The sequence below is a fragment of the Anopheles stephensi genome, chromosome 2 (assembly GCF_013141755.1).
Source record: "Anopheles stephensi strain Indian chromosome 2, UCI_ANSTEP_V1.0, whole genome shotgun sequence".
NCBI classification, from domain to species: domain Eukaryota; kingdom Metazoa; phylum Arthropoda; class Insecta; order Diptera; family Culicidae; genus Anopheles; species Anopheles stephensi.
In genome coordinates this window covers 42,404,209-42,423,916 of record NC_050202.1, presented here as the reverse complement: position 1 = coordinate 42,423,916, position 19,708 = coordinate 42,404,209, and the positions used below count along the sequence as shown (strand labels likewise).

Genomic DNA, 19,708 nt, shown 5'->3' with positions numbered 1-19,708 from the left:
AAGGAACACAGCAGGGAGAATGCATTAGTTGCATGATGGAAATTTCCTTAAAAGATGGGCCCCTTTTGTTACCTCAGACTTCTTTAAACTGATATCGTCGTAGTTTTGCAACTTCAGGTCGGCCTTGAGCTGCACAATTTCCTGATCTTTCGTAGATATTTCAGCCTGCAAGCGTTATAATAACAATAAACGAACGTGCTAATGCTCGCCGCGAAGTAGCTAAAACTAACCTGTGCATCCTTGAGTTGAGTTTTCATCAGTGCCACCTCCCCATTCTTCTGGCACAGGTTCCATTCGCTCTCCTCCAGACGCTCCTTCAGATCGCTGATTATTCGCCGCAGCATCTGAATTTCGTCCAGCAAATCTCCATTTTGGTCCTTCAGCTCCTTGGCGCTAAGTTGCAGCTGCTCCAGCTCCGATTTGTGCTGTTCGGTTTGATCCTTCGCCTGTGCCATGCCCGTCTGCAACCGGGCGTTGTCCTCCTGCAGCCGTTTCTTGTCCTGTCGCAGCTGGAACGTCTGCATCATGAGCAGCTGTTCAAGCTTGTGCACCTTTTGGGCTCCAGCGCGCAGACGACTTTCGTGGATCGCTTTCAGTCGGTTCAGTTCCTGCTCCCAGTGCTTCTCTTTATCCTAGGGAAGGGATCGAGGGAGAGCAACACACACGACGCGTTAGATTTAGGTCGAACCCATTTCATGAATTAGCGGGGGAAAAGCAAAGTTTTTCTGTTCCATACTGTTAGCGATGCCTTTTTTTTGTTCAAAGATCGTTAGAAAATGAACCCAAGGTTTTAAAAATCCCAAAGATCTCTGCAACCAAATACGCCCGGTAACACAACAGCACACTACCAACCTGATGAACTTTGAATATTACTTGTTCATTGTGCTCCATTGTTTGCCGCAGGTACGCTAGCTCGGAATCGCGATCGCGCAATGCAGCTTCCAGCTCGGATATGCCCGAATCCGATGGCGATGGGGCCATATCGAGTGCATCCTGTTGGTGGTACAGGCTGGGAAAGGGAAGATTGCAATGAGCTAAATGCAGCACCCTGGAGACTGGGGACCGATCGGGAAACATACCCATGGCTGGGATTCGGATAGGACGCCACCATGCTATCCGGCAGCTTCAGAATCGACTCAAGGCTGTCGTACGTTTTGAACGGTATGGTGGACGACCCTTTACGCATTAAGGTACTATATTGGTGGTGATAGTGTTGGTGGTAACTGTTGCTCATCATGCTGCCACCAAGCGTGCCGAACGAGGATGATCCCATCGATCCGTTGCTAGAGCACGGCCCGACGGATGCGATTGGCGTGGCGCCGTTGCTTCCGCTGCTGCCCTGCTGCTGCTGCTGCTGCTGTTGCTGCAGATGGTGCAGATCTGTGGTGCTTCCGAATTTGTACTGCAGGCTCATCGTAGGACCGAGCGACGGCGTCGAACCGTACCGATCGCTAAGCTCCGTCAGGCGTCCACCGATTGGGGCACCGTAATTTGGTGTGTTACATTTGTAAGGAACTGGTTTGAAGGCAATCGGACGGATCACTTGTTTGCCCTAGAGGATTGAAACAGAGATAAGTGATAAGAGCCTTTGCGGTGCTGCACGATCGCAAGCAACTCACCTTTCCTAGAATACCACTGCAGGACTGTATCTTCGGTGGTTTGTCATCGATCGGTATGCCGAGCGTCGACGCACTACCACCGTGGTTGGCAAGTTCGCTGGCAGTCGCGACGTTGGCCGCCATCATCGCGGCCGCGGTAGCATTCAGCTGGTGACCGCCCGCCAATTTGCCCGACTTGGACGGATTGTGGTGTTGCTGGGCAGCGGCGGCATTTTTGCTATTGTTTTTCTCGAATATCTCGCGGATGTTCTCGAAGTGCGCTTTCCGCAGGCTGCTCTCGGACTGTGGTTCTCGCGTTGTGGACACGAGCGTTAGCGAGCTAGCACCGCTCGATCCAGTCGCTCCGAGGCCCAACGACGACGATGACGATTGCTTGTTGAGAAAGTCGGATATCCGCTTCTGCTCACGGCGAGATTTCAGCGTACCGGTGAAGCTGGCCTGAGCGATGTTAAGCCCCACCATCGGTTTGCTGCCGAGCGGATGGAACGGGTTGTTCTCGAGCGAAGACGAGCGGTAGTGGCCTTTCGGCCGCAGCGATACTGGCGTCCCGGAGGTGACATGGGCCGGCTGTGCGCTCCCATTTGCGAGGAGCGTTTTCTTGCTCGGAGAGTTGTAGGATACTAGCAGGGGTGAGGTGGCCGGCAGTAGCAGGGATGATGGTGCACTTGTCTCTCTACCTTCCATTGCAACATCGGAACTCCCCCTAGAAGCGGTCGAAAGTGGAATAAAATAAAAGCAGAGATAAAGTTACTAAAATTCCGACCGTACGATTTTCTAACTCGATCATTCTTTGATATTTAGTTGTGGAATCGTCGATCGCTCTCTCGAAACCAAACGTCGTAGCGCGGAATGTAATGCAAGCAAGGATCGAGAGATGCAGGATTTGCTGGCAGTTTGGGGAACAGGTTTTCTGCAACCGTATACTCTTGTACACCTTTCCCGTTCACGATCGATACATCAAAACAGCTGTTCGACCTCATTCGACGGTGGTTGCAGCTGGTACGGGGCCAAACCCAAACCAGAACCGATAACGGATACTTGTCGCACCGTATGTGGTGGGAGGAATGACAATACGGTACGCGCTATGTGAGCAGATTGGCTGTGGTGGTGGTTCAAGGTTGAAGGTTCTGTTGCCGTTTTTTTGTGCAAGTCCCTGTACATGATCATGGGTCCGAACCGACCACATTAGTCATCATCGAACCGAACCGAAGGAGTCCATCTCTTGATTCGGTTGTAATGGTCGTAAATTGAAGCTAACGGAAGAACGTCCTCTGCACGTGAGTTGAGCAGAACTTCGCACCTCTTGGAAGGTTTTTTTGCTACGGAATTCATTGCTATGAATTTTGAAACATTTTACGACGGGGTGCAATAGAGCTCAAAGCATGCCCACGACACCGGAGAAAAACGCCTTACTTCACACTGCTCATTGATGGATCCTGCAAACCGCGGTCAAGGAACAGGGCGAACAGTAATATTACTGAATGAAAGCACCATCCAGCGATCGTGCCGTAGTCGTGTTCTCGATCCACCAGATCGGTCCCGGTTGGGAAAGAAGAACATCATCGCTCACAGCACAGCACCACAGCAACGGCGAGAAAAACGCGAAAATTGCAACGCTCAGCGCGGAATCGCACTATCGCACGGAGGGAGAGAGTGCGGGTTTGAGTAGCGTAAAATAACAAAATAGCTGCCAGCAATAAAATAAATTACAATTCGCCACCATCGTCGTTCGCCTCGCCTTTCGCTCGCCTTCATCTTCGGGCGAGCCTTTCGCGGTTTCTAATGTTTTCCCCGCTTATCCGAGCGTGAGAACTTTACCTCCGCGCGTACACTGAAATGGTGCACGCAGCAGTAGCATGGCCAAGGCGCTCCCGTCCGCCCGCTTCCGTGCACCGACCGTTTGTCCAGCTTACTTACAAAGCCGCGCGCATATTCACAGGCTGTCTGACCGATCGTTGGTGTATACGGTGCGCCGTTCCCGCAAACCTTCCGAATGCAACGCGCGGAGAACGGAGCAATTGCGTTTAGACGCGTCGCGTCGGACAAGCAGCGATCGGGAATTGCTGCTGCTGCTGCTGCTGTGAAATACTGTCGTGTTGCATAAGCAGAAAAGAACACGGGGGAACACACTAGACAAACCTATCCCGCGACCGACCGGCGCTGAAGGAGGCGTGGACGCGCAGAGTAAAGCACAACACTCCCATCCTACTTTACCGTGCATTGGTCCAAAGCCTGTTCTAGCGTGGACAAGTTCTAGTGCTGTGGGTCTTGCAAATCACGATTTGAATAAAGCATAGAAATGTGTGTTGCGCATCGCATTCGATACTAACCTCAGGCCGAGATTGCACTCGTCTGCTCTCGGTGTCGTCGTCGTCGTCGACGTAGCAGTAGTAGAAGAAGCATTTGCCGTCCGCTTGCCATCGGTATGCGCGGCACTGGAAACCTGTGGAAGGCAATAGCAACAGAGTGGAAATGGTAAAATTAGTGCTTGCTCTACTTTGGCGCTTTTGGTGGAATAACAGTTAACAGTGGCCAAATACAAATCTGCATCATCATAATCGATAATTTAATCGTTCGCCGTAATCAGCACGCCACCACTAGCCAATACCCCGGGGGGAACCATACGAGTGGTGTACAAATGCTTCAACAAGATAACTTTTCGGCATGATCATCCACTCTCAAAACCTCAGTCTGGGTGCGAATAAGACAAAAACCATTTACTCTACCGATCGAGCCTGCGGCGATCATCGTTTGTGAATGAGGGCGATTGAGATTCGCCCAGGCCACATAAACCCACAGCAGAAACCCGTGAGACAAGTATCGATCGTACAGACGACGACGATCGTCATTTCTCCAGCGTCCAGTCGATCAACATTAATTCCACGGATAACGGAATATTATGACGATCCATTATTCGGAGCGAAAGGTGAAAGAGGATCTAATGCTACAACAAGCGTGCGCGGACGCGCGCGTTAGGCTGTCCACCCCTACTACCACTAGCCACCATGACACGACCGTTCACCACCCTTTGTCCCCGAGACTTGGAGCGTGTTTTGGGAAGTTTGTGTTTTGTTCCATGCAAGCCCTTCCTAGCGCTGTGTGGCCAACAGATCATCAGCATCATCATCATCTCCACAGCCAGCGTTCGACAGCTGTTGTGCTGAATCGTAGCCGGCCGTGTACCAAACAACCCTCCTCGCTACGCTCTCCCACCATTCATCCATTCACGGCTCTGCGCACGGAAAAAACACGAAGCAAGAAAAAACTAATCAATTCGATCTTGATGGTTTACTTCGGGTCAGCTGCCGCCGCCACATGTGAAATTATGTGAGAGTATTTCTTTCGAACCAGTTCACACTTTCTGCTCATGGGTGAGGGGGACTGATATTGAAGATTCATTCGCATTAAGGATAAGTGAAATTCAGTCATCCGAATTGGCTGTTTTCTTGCATGCAGATGAGACTGCTACGTCAGATTAGAAATGAGAAACAAGTGAATCTACATCTGCAAGGTTACATTATTCTAGGTTGTTAATGTCAGCACTACGAGCTGATGTTGAAGGTAAAGTTTAAAATCCTTGCCATGCACGGTCACCATTACTGTCAAAGAAAACAAAAAAGGTTTTCACTCAGCATACTTATTACAATGTTTGACTGTTCATGACTTTATGAAGATCGATGGAGAAGCCTCTATCTACCAAGGCGAGCCACAATCCATTGAGTATTGAATTACGCCCGAAAGGCCTCGGTGGGAGAGTATAGCACCTCGGTCGTCAAGAGTATAGCACCGACGTCTACGAAGCGCAAGGTGAGAAAGTTGCACAGTTTATATAGTGAACACCGTACAGCGACAGTTAAGTGCATCATTATGATATAGGAAGATGTGGATAGCTTGAGAAATACGTTGATAAAGTCGTTTCTCGCCATGTCAAAAGCTATTTTAAGGACTGTACAGATGTGATCGTCCAGAAGATGTTTTCACAGGTATTGAAGGTGATGAAGGAACTATCTAAGGACCTTCGTCAATCGTTGATCGTCCATGTACATTGATCGAATACTTTTGGAATTCGTGTCGACGACGACTCTTGGAGAGCTTCTATGTTAGGTTAGCAGCTTAATACTGTTCAGTTGTCTCTACAGGAACGCAAGGAATGACCTTCCAACAGTCCCCGTTTCGGATAGATCCGAAGTATCAGTTGACACCCGAAAATGAACTAAAAACTTCAATTTTGTAGAACCTTCTTCGACCATCACCACTAAACACCTATTCTTTTCCGCAAAACACTGTGCAGCACAACGAAGAAGCCCGCTGCACACGATCGTTCGACAAAAATGGCAATGCGAGAGTGGCATCGCTCGCATTTAATGTCTACCAAGTAGCAGCATCGCACCAAGAATGGTACCGCGCCGGGCACCGAAAAGCGCTAAAAGCGATCCCTTGACAGCAGCGATTGCGCGCATCTTTGACGGCTGCATCTCTCACCTTCGTTCGGCATGCACAGGCAGAAGCTCTTTAGTTTGCCGCCGACTGATCGGGCGCCCTCGAAGCGAATTACCTGAATGGCGGCTTGGCATGGCATTCACAATTCGTAAGCTGCCATTCGTTGCTCAATCACTCGTGAGATGATTCATCTTGCGACTCGTTAACTCTTCGAGATGGCATTGCTCTAGAATCAAGTAGACGGAGAATCCGTACCGTGCTCTTTGCGTTAGCCTCGAAAGTCCATCATCTTGGGTCGGCAGAACAGACAGCCGCGCGATAATTGCGGCTGCAATTTCCGAATTTCGTTCAATAAAACCGTTCGCGGGCAAGGATGGTAGAAAACGAGGGAGGGGCGGCTTGGCGGTTTGTTTTTTTTTTGTTTACCACCGTTCGCCTTCTGTTTCTTCAATCTTCCACTTCGAGCTCCCGCAGCAGCAGCGAGTTATAATGAAGAAGTGTGTGTGTGTGTGTGTGTGCTATTTTAATGACGCACGCCCGCGCAACGTTACGATGATGTGCGCGCGCCCGCCCGGGCCAAATAATTATGTCGGAAATTGAACTGCAAAATAACGGTCATTAGTTAATGGTGGCAAAGCAATCTCCCTCGCTCCTGTGCACACCTCAGCAAACAACAGCTGGCGGGCTCCTCTCCTTCAGCGAGCCGGAGTGAAGATGATGTAGAAATTGGTGGAGCACCATTCGCAAGGCGATTCTCCGATACTTTCGAAAACAGGCGGGTGGGATTTAGGCAGCCAAATTAGCACACGATTAACTTCAATGATGTTGTGAGGAGGTGTGCGATACAACGGTGCCTAGAAGGTTTGGACGGTGACATGAAATTGATTGGTGCTCGTGAAAGTACCTTACTGCTACGGCAACACGTACTTCACTTCAACACACGATTATGATTGGACTAGTTGTGGGACTAGTTCGGCAATCCAACATCCCCCCTGTTGTGTAGAGGTCATTAGGGCGCTCCCGGAAACGCAGCAGAGCCTGCTTCCCCGTGCCGATCTTGACGGTCCCACCGTGCACAGATCAAAGTGCCAGATCACCCAGAAGAAGATGTTTCCACGGGAGGGCTTGCGCGTCGCTCGTGATCGCGATCTCGTGCTCGATTTTATTGTTGTTTTCACCCACCCAGGAACACCGTGTAGCACTGCTGATGCTGACACACAGCGATAGTGCATAAATTTGCCATAAATAATGCCCAGCAGATACCCCGGGAAGATCTGTGGATGCGGTGGTCGTGGCGGCGGCGGCGGACACACACACACACACCGGACTGGGACAGCGTTCGGTTTCATCGATACCAACTAATTCATTCCCAATTCCTGCTCCACGCCGATGTAATATGTTAATTAATAGTTTGTGAAGGCACGGAACAGATCGACAGAGACACACCGACCTGGATCTGGAAGTCGCTCTCCTCTTCGTCGGGGCGTATAGTGCGACGATGTCGGTGGTTGTGTTTTTCTCGCGTGAGTGTCGATAAATTTATGGTGCATGAACCGACCAGAACGGGCTCGACTAGAGCTATAAATGTGGCCTCCGTTTGGTGGGGGGAAAATCAGGTAGAAGAAGCTGCTGCGATGCTGTGCTCCATCAACACAGCGTGAGTGTTTGCAACAGTGCAATAGTGAAATGAGAATGCAGAAAGAGAAGTCCCCAGCGCCACGCAAATGCAGCAGCCCCTGCAGTGTCGACTGCAACGGCTCCGTGTCGATTTCCACACACACACACACACACACACACACAGTTCTACCGAGGGCGCGCGCGCGAGCTTCCTGCCGATTCTGGGTTGGCCCGTTGGTGGCTCGTAGGTTTTATTTAACCGGGTAGAGCTCAGCTCTTCAGCGCACCCGAACATAAAGCGAAATAAACAAGATGATTATTTTTAATAACAGTACCCTCAGCTAACCGTGCGCTTCATTTAAATGTAATTTACTCCTTTTGCACACTGGCTGTCTCTGTCTTTCGTTTGACCGTTGGCCAAATGTGCTGTGCTTGCTGCTGGACACCCTTGCTTTTGCGTAAGCAGGGTGGTGAACGGGGGTTTCGCCTCCGGAATCAAATGTGAGACGCTTTTCCCGGGCGTGCACCATCATAATATCATGCACACGAAATGCACCGCCACCGTAGGAACATGGTTTCGCCCAAAAAATGGATAATAACAGCGATTGGTAGTGGACCCACGGTAGAAAATCGTTTCGCAGCATGCACAAGTTGCGATCTGCATGCGTGCCAGGGCCAGGGATATAATAAACGCGATAAATGTAAAGGAGAACAAAACCCGTGGTGGTATAGATTTTAAATGGCAAGTGCAAAAAATTCGAGTAGGGCAGCCAGGAGGAGGGTTCGGTTTAAGGCCTCAGTATAATTGAGCGTTTTGGTCTGATGGGGCTTGCAGAAATTGATAACGATTATGACGGTTTGGTTCCATATTAACAATAACGGGGATAAGTTCGTCAATACCTGGGTGTAGTAGATGTAGCGGTAGGATACGCTCCATGCCAACCCGAGAAGATCTCGTGAAAAAGAAATTTTAAAATCCTCAATTGTACTTCAACCTTTGGCTACTAAAATCGTTAATATTTGCTTTCTAAAGCTAGCGAATATCACTCTATCTGTCTATATAAGGGTCATTCTCTAACAGAAGACTTACAAACCACTTGCATGACTTCGAGCCAGAATATTCCGGCTCTCATCAAGTTGCCTAGCTGTCCTAGCTGTCATCAAATGGTCGCTGTTAAACAGAGAGGTGATTTGAAGTCGTCCAAAACTCCAACTATCTGGCATCTTAATCCAGCACCGACAACAACATAAATGTTAAGTCCTATGTGAAGAAGCTGGCAGCAAACTGGTCACTTCATCTCCAAGCCAATTATTTCCTTAGAAAAGGTGCAACAATCACTTTTAACGACTGTTGGAATTTAATTCTCTTAAAATATATGGCAATATGAGCAAGAAGCTGATGAAGAACTTTGCGCTGTCTAAATGGTTTGCCTGTGAGATCCATAATACCGATTTGCCATTGTAGACAGCTTTTCGCAAACACTCGAGTATCATCATAGGTACAATATAAAACTGAATGAAGAACGATTAAATATCCCAACAACAAGACCACACACCCGATGAAGCCCGATCATCAAGGACCGCGCATAGGGAAAATAGGGACAGTTGTGTGTTAGATCCGCTGCAACATTGTCGCCACCGTAATAACACCCCTTGCCCGCCCGTGTGTGCTCCCGCAGCGTAAAAAGGGTTTTGTATGGTATTAATATTCATAAAACAAAACACCATCGATCTCCGCGAGCCTGGATGCACCACCCGTTGAACAAGAACCAATTCGAACCACCACCATCATCAAGCGATTGGAGAGGTGCTCTATTGAGGTACAATTTGTAGCCATAGCAGTGTGAGAATTGTGTGTTCGATTTATACCTTCCAAGAAGAGAAGCTGCTGGTGCTGCTGCTTGCCTGGACAGGCGGTTGCAACATAAACCCTGCCGCCAGTGGCAGTGTCCGGCGATATGTTGGGTAGAAGTCATGCTGCTGCTAGTGAAGTAGGCTGGCTGGACGCTTACTTCAACCAACCAAACAAACAGTGTGACCTGTTCCCAGCCGTTGCGACATTCAGCAGGACGACGTACCAGGCGTCGCACATACTGCACGAGACACCTTTCTAAACGTGATGATCGTCTTTCGAACAGGGTCCAACCACGGTCATCCTTTCTCTTTCCGTGTGCTTTTCGAGGATGGTTTCTGGGCATCCCTATGAAACGCCCGTCTCTATAGCTTGAACTATGAACCATAATTGACCTACTTTTTTCCGTAGCACCTCAAAGCGGCGAGCTGCTCCACCGACCGGGAGGCATCCGGCGGCACCGTTAGCTGCGCGGTGAATGTGCACGATCATGACACCGTACCTCGTTACACACAGTCCATGGATAAAGGGGGCTCGCGGACGAACCACGCTCAACATGTGCTCTGCAGTGAGTGAAGCAGCATCACGTCTTCAAGAAAGGAACCAAAGCGAGCGGGTGTGTATGTGTGTGTGTGTGGTTGTCCAGAAATCTATGAAATCGGAATCAATATAGCCGACGGCATCGAAACCACAATCGCTTGTACAAATAGCATGACTCTAGAAGACGACCGTAAAACAGCAGCAGTAGAAGCATACTTTCATAAACAAGGGACCACAATAAGCGATAAATTGAACGAGAAGCTTCAAGCAGGAGGATCAACCTGTGGTCGAGCGCGACAATACTTCCTCCTGCCCAGGAATCCGTTGTCGCCCGAACGCCAACCGCGCACCGTCGTGATGAGCCGGTCGCAAAACGAAGGTTTAGTGTTGCGCCCGCAAGCTAGAAAAACGATCATCGCGAGCTTGTTACGGGTGGAAACGTGCACCCCGTCCAAAACCCGTGCTTGTGTGGCACACGATATCGGTGACGCCGTGGAGAAGTCAAGCTGGCACCGCGCCAACACCCACCTTCATTAGTTTGCGCCAGGCTCCGGATGAACTTTCGCGTCAGCATCCCCGCGGCAAGCAGCATATTGTGAACTGTGAAGGGTGACTCTCGATTCGCTACCAGCACAGGTCCGCCCCGGTCCGCACGCGTCCGCACAGGCGGAAAAGCGTGACACCGACCGGGACCAAAAAGAAAGAAAAACGAACAGCCGAGGCGAAGGCAATAGAAATCCCGATTGCAGGCAGCAATTGCAGTAATTGTTCCGATCTGGCAGCGGTCCCGGGCAGCAGCCATGGGAAATGCCGGTCGCCAAAAGATCATAACCGCCTGATAGTCCCAGAAAACCGAAACCATCATGGAGGATCGGTCGATCTGAATCTTCCACCGCCAACTCTTATTGCGTCTTCTAACGTGCGATGGGAGAAAAGAAGGGTTGTTACCCGGGCAGGTCACAGGGCCAAACGAAGGAATAGAAACACTGATCGCTCGGTTCTCCTGATCCGCGACCAAAACGTCGACGCCACCGTTATTCCTCACCAGTTCCACCGTTCCAAGCCCGCACGACGGAATGCTGAACGCTAGGTTTGTGTCTCATGCGGGGACAGAAAAATGAGTTTCCCCGGCTCGCGCAAAACATTATTATTACCCGGGCACGATTTTTCGTTTCGTGGATATGGACCAGGTCTCCTGATGCCCTGGTCCCCCCCACCCCGTTTTGCTTATCCTGCCCGGCGAATTATTGTTTTCGCTCATCCGCTCGATCGCCATCATGGCACCAGCCCCGTGTGATATCCGTGGCGAGATATCGTACTGGCTGGAGTGGATCATCCTCGAAAACCTTCGCTCTCAAGACAAGCAAGTGGCAGACGGCAAACCCGCGCACCGTCAATATAGCAGAGTTCTTTCTCGTGTCGCGGGCAGGCAGACAGGCACACTCGCACACATAAACACATTCCTATGGCGTGTCTTCTTTCCGTGTTATTTCGTCTATGAGCTGCGCGCGACCAATCGGTGATGATGGATAAGGTCTCCCTTACCCGGTGGAGCTTTCCTCAATGATATCGAAAGCGGGCGCATGTCACGAGGTGGAGGATGAAAGCATAAATGGTACATCAGAATGTTCTAGCTCTTCATAATAGCCTAGCCGACATCAGATGGAGCCACAACGCCAACAACAATCGTGAGACTTCAAGATAAAGATCTTCTGCCTGGGATAATGCTGTCCGTTATAGAGAGACGCGGGCAATAAGTTATTCGAATGAATTTAACGAAATTTTTCTCGATCCTATCGATGCCTATCAATCGATGATACAGACCATTTGCTCGTATATAAACGTTCGAAGTGCAGCGTAGATCTGATTCTAACGGTACCTTAACGGGTTGTGGTATCCTAAGGGCAAGATAAGTTGGCTATAGAAATCACATGCTGGAAATTTTTAAATTGGAAATTTTACCCTACAAAAATATTACAAGTTCATTGAACATTGGACAATATCTTGAGCGATACTTTTCCGAATCGATCGTAAAAAATACCATAATAAAATACACCTTTCTTAGTAATGGATACCTTTCATAAATACGAAACAAAAACAAATCATAATGTTGACAGATCCGTCATTACAACAAAATTAAATAAACACATATTCAACAAAAACTACCTATCAAACCAGTCAGTACTTCAGAGAACGGGCCTTTACTAGAGCAGTAAGAGGGTTTTACTGACTTCATAATGAAGGGAGCCGACCCATTTAACTTTCCTGCCCGTAATTAATACAGAGAGCACCCGTTGGAAAGTGAGAGTGCACCAGCAGCACTGGTGTAATGAGCGATTGCATTACTGGAACGGTTGGCCTGCATCCAGCATCCCAGGCTCCCAAGCATGATCGATAGACTTCAGCCGTAGTGTGATGCAAGTCGACCGATCGCACCGCCGTTCAAGAAGCCGTTTTCTCCGCGACACAATTAATTACCGTTTGCCAGGTAGGTAGGTTGCCAAGCAAAGCGAACATCGTTGACGCGAGTCATGCCACACGGAGCCTGGAGCTGGCTGGCTAGAGGTGTGGCCTTTATACGGCGACAACTCGAAGACGGGCGCATGTGGCGCAAGGAAAATGCTGGCAATGTTTACGCCTGTAACCGCATGTAACGCAATCGTAAGCTGAAAACAATTCCGTTCGAGCAAAATTGCCGGGAATTTACTCGATTCATTCGTACCGAACCCGGATGTGTACTGTACCGTTCGTTCGGACCAACTGGTCCATCTGGAGCAGGCTTTCGCCATCTCCAACCGTAGTGACGAATAGTGGGGTAATGAAGTCGGTTAATGGTTCGATAATGATGAATTATCTGAATGAAATTGATTTCCGCACGATGCAGTCACGTCCAGCGCCGTCCATCGGTTCGAACCGTACGAGATCTTGAAGATCAGATCAGAGCAAATGAGGGGCGAACACAAATGAAGTGCAAAAATAAAAAATCAGACCGGACGTGAAGAGGACGCTGCCAATCGATTGGACCGACGAAACCTTCTCCCGATCAACTGGCTGTTGTTTGATTGATCAAGCGAAGGTCAGAAGGCCAGCGCGTCGTTGGTAGGCCTGGGGCGTCAGTAGTGATAGTTGCGACCTACATTCTGTCAATCGGTATTGAGATTCGGGTTTTGGAAGGGCTTCTTAAGCTTATGCTTAGGAAATGCAGCATCATGCTTCTGCGCTTGATTAACATCCAGCCTGAACATGCAAACTGAAAATCAGCACGCGTCGAAAGCTTCATCGATAAAAAAGAGAACTGCGTAGAAACGTACCGTTGATGACTGCATCCTGTTTGGTTCACGCAGCAGGTACGGGAGAAAGTGCCTTTTGAATACTGGGGGATGCAAACCCCATCGAAGTAGATGTGTTCAATTGCCCATACTTTATAGTGATACAAGGACGTGTGATGGTGAAGATAAGCAAATTGGGGAAAATTCACTGTTCAGTTGGATTTAGGGAAATTCGTTCTGCAAGAGGATTGATTCTCCATCAATCTTCCACTGGAATGATAGATAGTAGCTGTAGATTTTATCCAGCTTTTTAACTCGACTCGAACCGTTCAGTGTGTTTATGATGAGATAGCCGAAAAAGTTCCGCACACTTCCTATACACGCTCTATTTACGGGAAAATCCCAATCATGCGCATCGTTCCCGTTCTGCTTCGAGCGGGCATTTCAGAAGGTACAGACGATCATAAATCAATCTGCCAAACACCGACCCCGTCTAACTAGCCTCCAGAAATCCCAGCGAAATTGGAGCACTTGGAGGCTTGCTACCTACCAAACCGAACGAGACAAGCGAAGATGACGACGTGATTGCCGTTCCATGATAAAATAATGATGGCGCTGTTTGGATGACGTAAATACGCTTCGAAACTGTTCCGAAATTTGCGAAACGGTGTACTGACGGGAGCAAACCTTCTCTAACTGGCTGCAACAAATTTTCCAACCAAAAAAGCCAGCTAATCGGTGAACCGCCGTTGTTCGAACGGATTTTGAGTGCGCCGCACGAATGCGATCCGCCGTTAATCGCTAGGTGGCTAATGATGGGCAGAGGAGGCCTGCCAGTCTGCCAGGAGAAGTAGCCATTTCGCCATTCTCCTCTAGATTGTGGCAGATACGTAGGATCTAGACTGCTGTACCCTAAAATAACCCCAGCCCATTGTCAGTGCACAGTGGAGGGCACTCGCGCTATCATTGGACTGTCTACTGTAAAAAAAACGGGAAGAAATTTCCCTGTACCCGAACTCAATCTCCAGCAATTGAGTGTAGGCATTTCGCTTTCAACATTGGTGATGCTGAAGAGAAACCAAAAAAACAACCGTGCCCCCACCAAAACAAGGGAAAAGAACATCGCCAACATCCAGAGATACACGAGTTAGTACAAAAAGCCGTGAACTTGTCCTCTCCAGTGGACCAACCGGCGGCCCGTGATTGGTACAATGTTTTCCAACATATTACAATACTGGTTTTTGGGGAGGGAGGAGGAAGGATGCATCTTGTACCTCCCGTGGGAGGGAGAGGGGGGGGAGGGCGGAAAACAACCCGGTCACAAACCCGAAGACATTGACACGGTGCGCGTGAAATCGTCGTCGTACAGCAAAGAAGAAAACATTTCCCCATCAACCCACAGCCAGGCGCGAGCCGGAGCTGAAAGTATAAACGCAAAAAAGGTGATGGGGTGTGGATGGGGGGAGGGGGGGGATGGTAGAGAGTAAAACATGCCCCAAGGCACCACCACAGCGAGGAACAGCACGGGAACACGGGATGGCAAACAGGTTCCGCGAGTTGCTTATTTTGAGCCTGTTGCCTTTCGGTATGTTCCAAAACGGACGACCTCTTGTTATCAAAAATAACTGCTGCAGCGCTGCGCGATTCAGGCAAAACTGCATACATATGTTGGATCCGGGAGGGCACCAACCTGCTCTACCAGAACGTAGCGGGAACTTTGGACGATGCTAAGCCACCTCGTGCGTTCGGTTTCTATTCCGGTTCACAGCTACCGCACCGAGCGAGATTCTCGGTACGCTCACACACAGGTTGGCTTTTTCCTCCAGCTTCTTCTGTCGGTTCGGCGCGTTTGGGCGTCGTTGATTTGGTCTCTAATTTGATGTGTAGCCAGCCAGCGCAGCAAACAAGATTCTGAGCATGAATAGACCCGCCTCGCGTACGTGGTGGCGAAGAGCGCCACGAGTTCTTCATCCGCGATCGCTTGGAAGTGATAAGCGAACGTTGCGAACGGTGCGAATCCTTGCCTGTGGTGCCATGCATGCCAGCCAGGGTTTCTCCTGCGGCACGGCGAGCGCGGATCGCGCGCAGATCAATCGGAAAATAATTCATGGAAAAAAATGTTAATTTGGTCCGGTCACTGCCGGTGAGGGGTGAGGTTTACTATAAATGCACCCCCACCACCCCCTGGATGGAGGACAGTGGTGGTATCGGCCCATGCGCACAGAATGGCAAGTTCAATGCCGAATTGATACTCTCCGGCAGAATGTGGCAGGAACGGTTTAGTAACCTTTTAGCGTCGGTGTCGGTTTGCCAACAACCCAAGCATATTCCCCATTGAGCCCACAGCTTTCTATCGGGAAACGTCATCAGTAGCCAGCTAGCTAAGAGAGCAGTGGTACTCTGGCGTCGTCGCCAAGGTAAAAATGTCTGCCCGCCAGTGCAACGAAGTACTATTATAACGTGAAGAATATTTGTAAAGCTTCGACCGTTGTGCCAGAAGCGAACCACCTAAGAGGAGGAAAAACGGGCGTGGATATGAACTTGTTACTGCCCGTTTAGTGATCTCACCAAATGATAGAATAATGTGGCCCCCAATGCCATGTAACTGGCGGTCGCGCACGACCGGATCGCTGTACCCCGGGTAGGACGGTCCCCACAGCAACGGTCACTAATCTCACGAAACGGATCCAAAAACGGTTTCGAAGACAATGAGGAAATATTTTTCCCCCTGCTGCAGCCGCACAGTACCATACCCCCCAGCCCCTGACAAGCAACCCCGGTTGGTTGGGTCCTCTTGCGAAGAGTTGTGTTGATGTGCCGCAGAATCACGCAAAAAGCTCAGTGTACACACCTATACTCTTATGCAACTACGGACGATTCAAGTGTGAGTTCTACTGAGGTGTTTTTGCACATGCATTCCGTGTGTCTGCCTCGAAGAAAGAATGTGTGGATGTTACGTAGTAGAGTTCAACAGTGGACATATTTTATACAAAACAAAGTATAAAAACTTTTGGGAGCTGAAGACGAGCTAATATTTGTGCAAGCTTAATTATAATTTTACTTCCAACTCCCTTACACACGACGATCACAAACGAGCAGCTTACACGATCGTTACTATAATTAGGAAAATATTCAGAATTGTCAGAATTTCTGCCCATTTCGCTAGCAGTTGAAGGCTCCATGCGAAATACAGTATCCGATCGTCTAACTAAACTTGGACATTCCGAGAGCAACGAGTTGTGTTTGTTTCACATTTCATGAAAGGGTTTACACATTTTTTACATGACTCTAGTTTTGAAAAATGTTTATAGTTAATTTTTACAAAATTACTGTATTTTCTGATGTCTTTTTTGCACGATGCTTGTTGCTGTACACGGTTACCGCATGCGTTTCACTTTACCGGGGTTCTTTCAATCAATGGGATGTTTAAATCGTTGAATGGAATGTTAGACTGGGATAGAGGAAATTTGTAACTTGGGAGTGGAATTTTGCCGCTAGTTGTGTGAATGAAGGAAGTAGTAAATAACATCATATTGCCGACTAATTTTCGCGTAAAACCTGTTTGAATGTGCATGGCCAGAGTGTGGTGATGTAAACGAACGATCCAATGACATTTTGCAAGTTTGCCAGTTTGACAGAATCGGACCAAACACTTGGCCGAAATTTCACATAAAATTTGCAAAGTTCGACAGCCGAGCTGCACATAAAATCGCCTACCCAGTTGAGACATTCCACCGAGTGATTCAAAAGTTTCATTATATGATTCAAACAGTGTTTTGTCGTTGGTTAATTTAAGAGACACAATTGATAAATCCCATTCTAAGTATGCTTGTACTGCACGAAATCGACTAGTATCCACAGCTGTAGAACTCGCAAAAATCTTATCATAAAAAACAAGAACTTATGGCAACATACACATCTGAAGCTTGAGAAGTGCGTAACGGACTCATTAGCATGTTGCTTATATTAATTATTGACAAATGATCATCATGCCCCAACGGGATTCAACGGACGTACATCGTATGGAAGTAAAATTTGCCACCGTTCAATTTAGCACATTACACGCAGATTAGATAAAGTAGGTTATTTTAGACAAGTTTAAGCCAGATTAATTTGGGCCAAATTAATCCAAATTGTACAACCATACTTCGGTTATTTAAATTTAATCTGGTCAGCTAAAGTTTTTCGATTTAAAACTTCATGCATTAAATTTGAAGATGATTGGGGCTGGGATGCGCATTCATATACCGAAACAAATCGGACAACATTTGTAACAGAATTACTGACAAAAGATAGAGTTCATTGATGATACACTCCCCAACGCCAGTTATCCTTAGATACTTAAAGTACCCACAGTAACGATCGAAACGATTTGGGAAGTTCAGTGCGCTTACAGCACTCAAAAACCTCAGTGTACACACGATCGTGACTGAGTGATCTGTTTAGCATCCGGGATCTGTCAGCGAAAAAGGTCACTGGCTAATTTTTTATCATCATTGTTCCGCGTTAGAAACCAACCACCCACCCGTGCCCGTGGCTGAGGCGCGGTTCGATACTCGTGTGCGCCGCCGTGTGGTCCAATTATGGAGGGATTGATGAGAAGCTTTGCGCACGACACGATACAGCCAGCAAACGTTGTAAACGTACTGTGCCGGAGAATGGCCCAGGGTCCATTTCGAAAGGTGCGATCGTGCGAAGTGCGTGGGGTATCGGCCTGACGTCGTCGCCGGAAGATGAACGCCATCGGCGGACGAGAAATGAAAGTGAAACGATCACCATGGGACGTATCTTGCGAAGGGTTTTTTTTGTACCTGGTTATTAATCAATTATAATGCAATAAAAGATGTTATGATCAGCGTCAGTCGGGCGCCGAAAAGCAAAAACGAAACCAAAACCAAACCCCCCCAAAAAAAAAAAACGTAGAACGAAGACAAATGTCTGCAGCAGCTGCTACGATCGCAACGAACCGTTTTTGGCGAACCGATCGCGCGTTCGGAAGAAGAACGCGCAGGAAGAAATGGGACGGGCAGAATTATGAAATTAATTCTCTTTGCTCTGTCGCAATGCTTTCATACCTGGGAAGCGCAAACCGTGTCGTCCTGCGGCACCGCGATACCTTGGTAGTTCCATTTTTGTACAAAACGGCTGCCAAGGAACGCTGCTGTGTTGCCGGGAATAAACGCCAGCAAGGAAAATAATCGGTAATGACCGTAAATGGGTTGTCGCACTGGTTTCGGAGCCTTATGTGCGAAGGAGAAGCACACGGCCATTTCCCACTCTTCTCGCAGAAGAGGATGGCCATGGGTACCGCAATGGTGTCTTGGGAGGCCACGGCACACATAAAGGAGGAGAGAGATTGGCAGCATCCCAGCGATGCATGCAATTTGTTGCCAATCGTGTCACATGTCGTCAGCGTGATGTGCATTCACAAGTCAGTAGTAACATGCTTGACATTTCTGCTGTGCCGTGCCGGGCTGACACAATGCTTGCGCCGAACGACGAAACCATGAAATCGTGCACGGGTGTGTGATTCGTCGAGTAATTACTTTCAAGTGACAAAAACCCCATTTATAGCATCAAAACGTGGATAATGAGCGGGGCGACGTTGCATGGCGTTCGGAGGTGTGGATTCAAGGATTACGTATTGAAAGAAAGGTATTTGAGGGTTTTGTCCCGTTTGGCGTCCTGGATGGAATGTTTGGTTTGAAGCTTTGCGAAATAAGAAGGCCGTCTTTCATTGAAATAATAAGAAGGCAGAGAAGTTTTAATAAATCTTTTAAAATGAGTTCACGAATTGTGTGCCAGAACATTGTGCTTAATGGCTTCCAGAGCGTGTATCGCTTCTTACGCAGTTTTTAGCGATATTGCTGATTGCAGAAGTCTGTTATGGTTGACTTTGTAAAGCTGTAAGGCATAACAAACATCCTCTTAAAGGGCCTCTATAAATCCCCCCTGGGTTGGATTGTGGTTTAAACGTTGGAGTACAATAATTTATTTGTTAAACGCTTAACGAGACATTTATACTTCGTACAACTGCCTACATTATCCGTCTCATCCGGCCCGTCATCGATGCTGTGCTATCGTCACAATTTTGGCGACCCCAATCATCCCCACATCTGTCTTGGGAGCTGCGAGAACGAAGTGATCGGGCTGAGACTCCAAGAAAGACAGACAAAACGATCCGACCACCTCGTGATTTTATTTTTCGGGGACTTTTTGCTCATTTGTCAGCGGTCATCGGGCTGGTTGTGGGCTTCGTACGGATGTCACTGTACGAAACGAGAAGAAAACCTTCTTCCCTGTGCCCTTGTAGGTCCCTCTGTCTACCACACGCAGCAGCCACGCATCGCAACGTTCGCCTAGAGCTCTCT

General features: G+C 48.5%; 1 protein-coding gene across 6 annotated transcripts in view; it reads right to left on the bottom strand.

Annotated features, from left to right (window-relative positions):
- LOC118503029 (leucine zipper putative tumor suppressor 3) overlaps nt 1–19,708 on the bottom strand; it is a 33,195-nt gene that overhangs the window by 1,239 nt on the left and 12,248 nt on the right. For 5 of the 6 annotated variants that reach the window (XM_036035854.1, XM_036035855.1, XM_036035856.1 and 2 more), the window contains exons 3-8: nt 3,950–4,062; nt 1,620–2,322; nt 1,080–1,552; nt 853–1,009; nt 231–632; nt 73–165 (exon numbers count right to left, since the gene is read on the bottom strand). In XM_036035854.1, coding sequence (XP_035891747.1) covers nt 73–165; nt 231–632; nt 853–1,009; nt 1,080–1,552; nt 1,620–2,322; nt 3,950–4,062 — 1,941 coding nt within the window. The remainder of the gene's footprint in view (nt 1–72; nt 166–230; nt 633–852; nt 1,010–1,079; nt 1,553–1,619; nt 2,323–3,949; nt 4,063–19,708) is intronic. The other variant, XM_036035859.1, reaches the window with a different exon arrangement.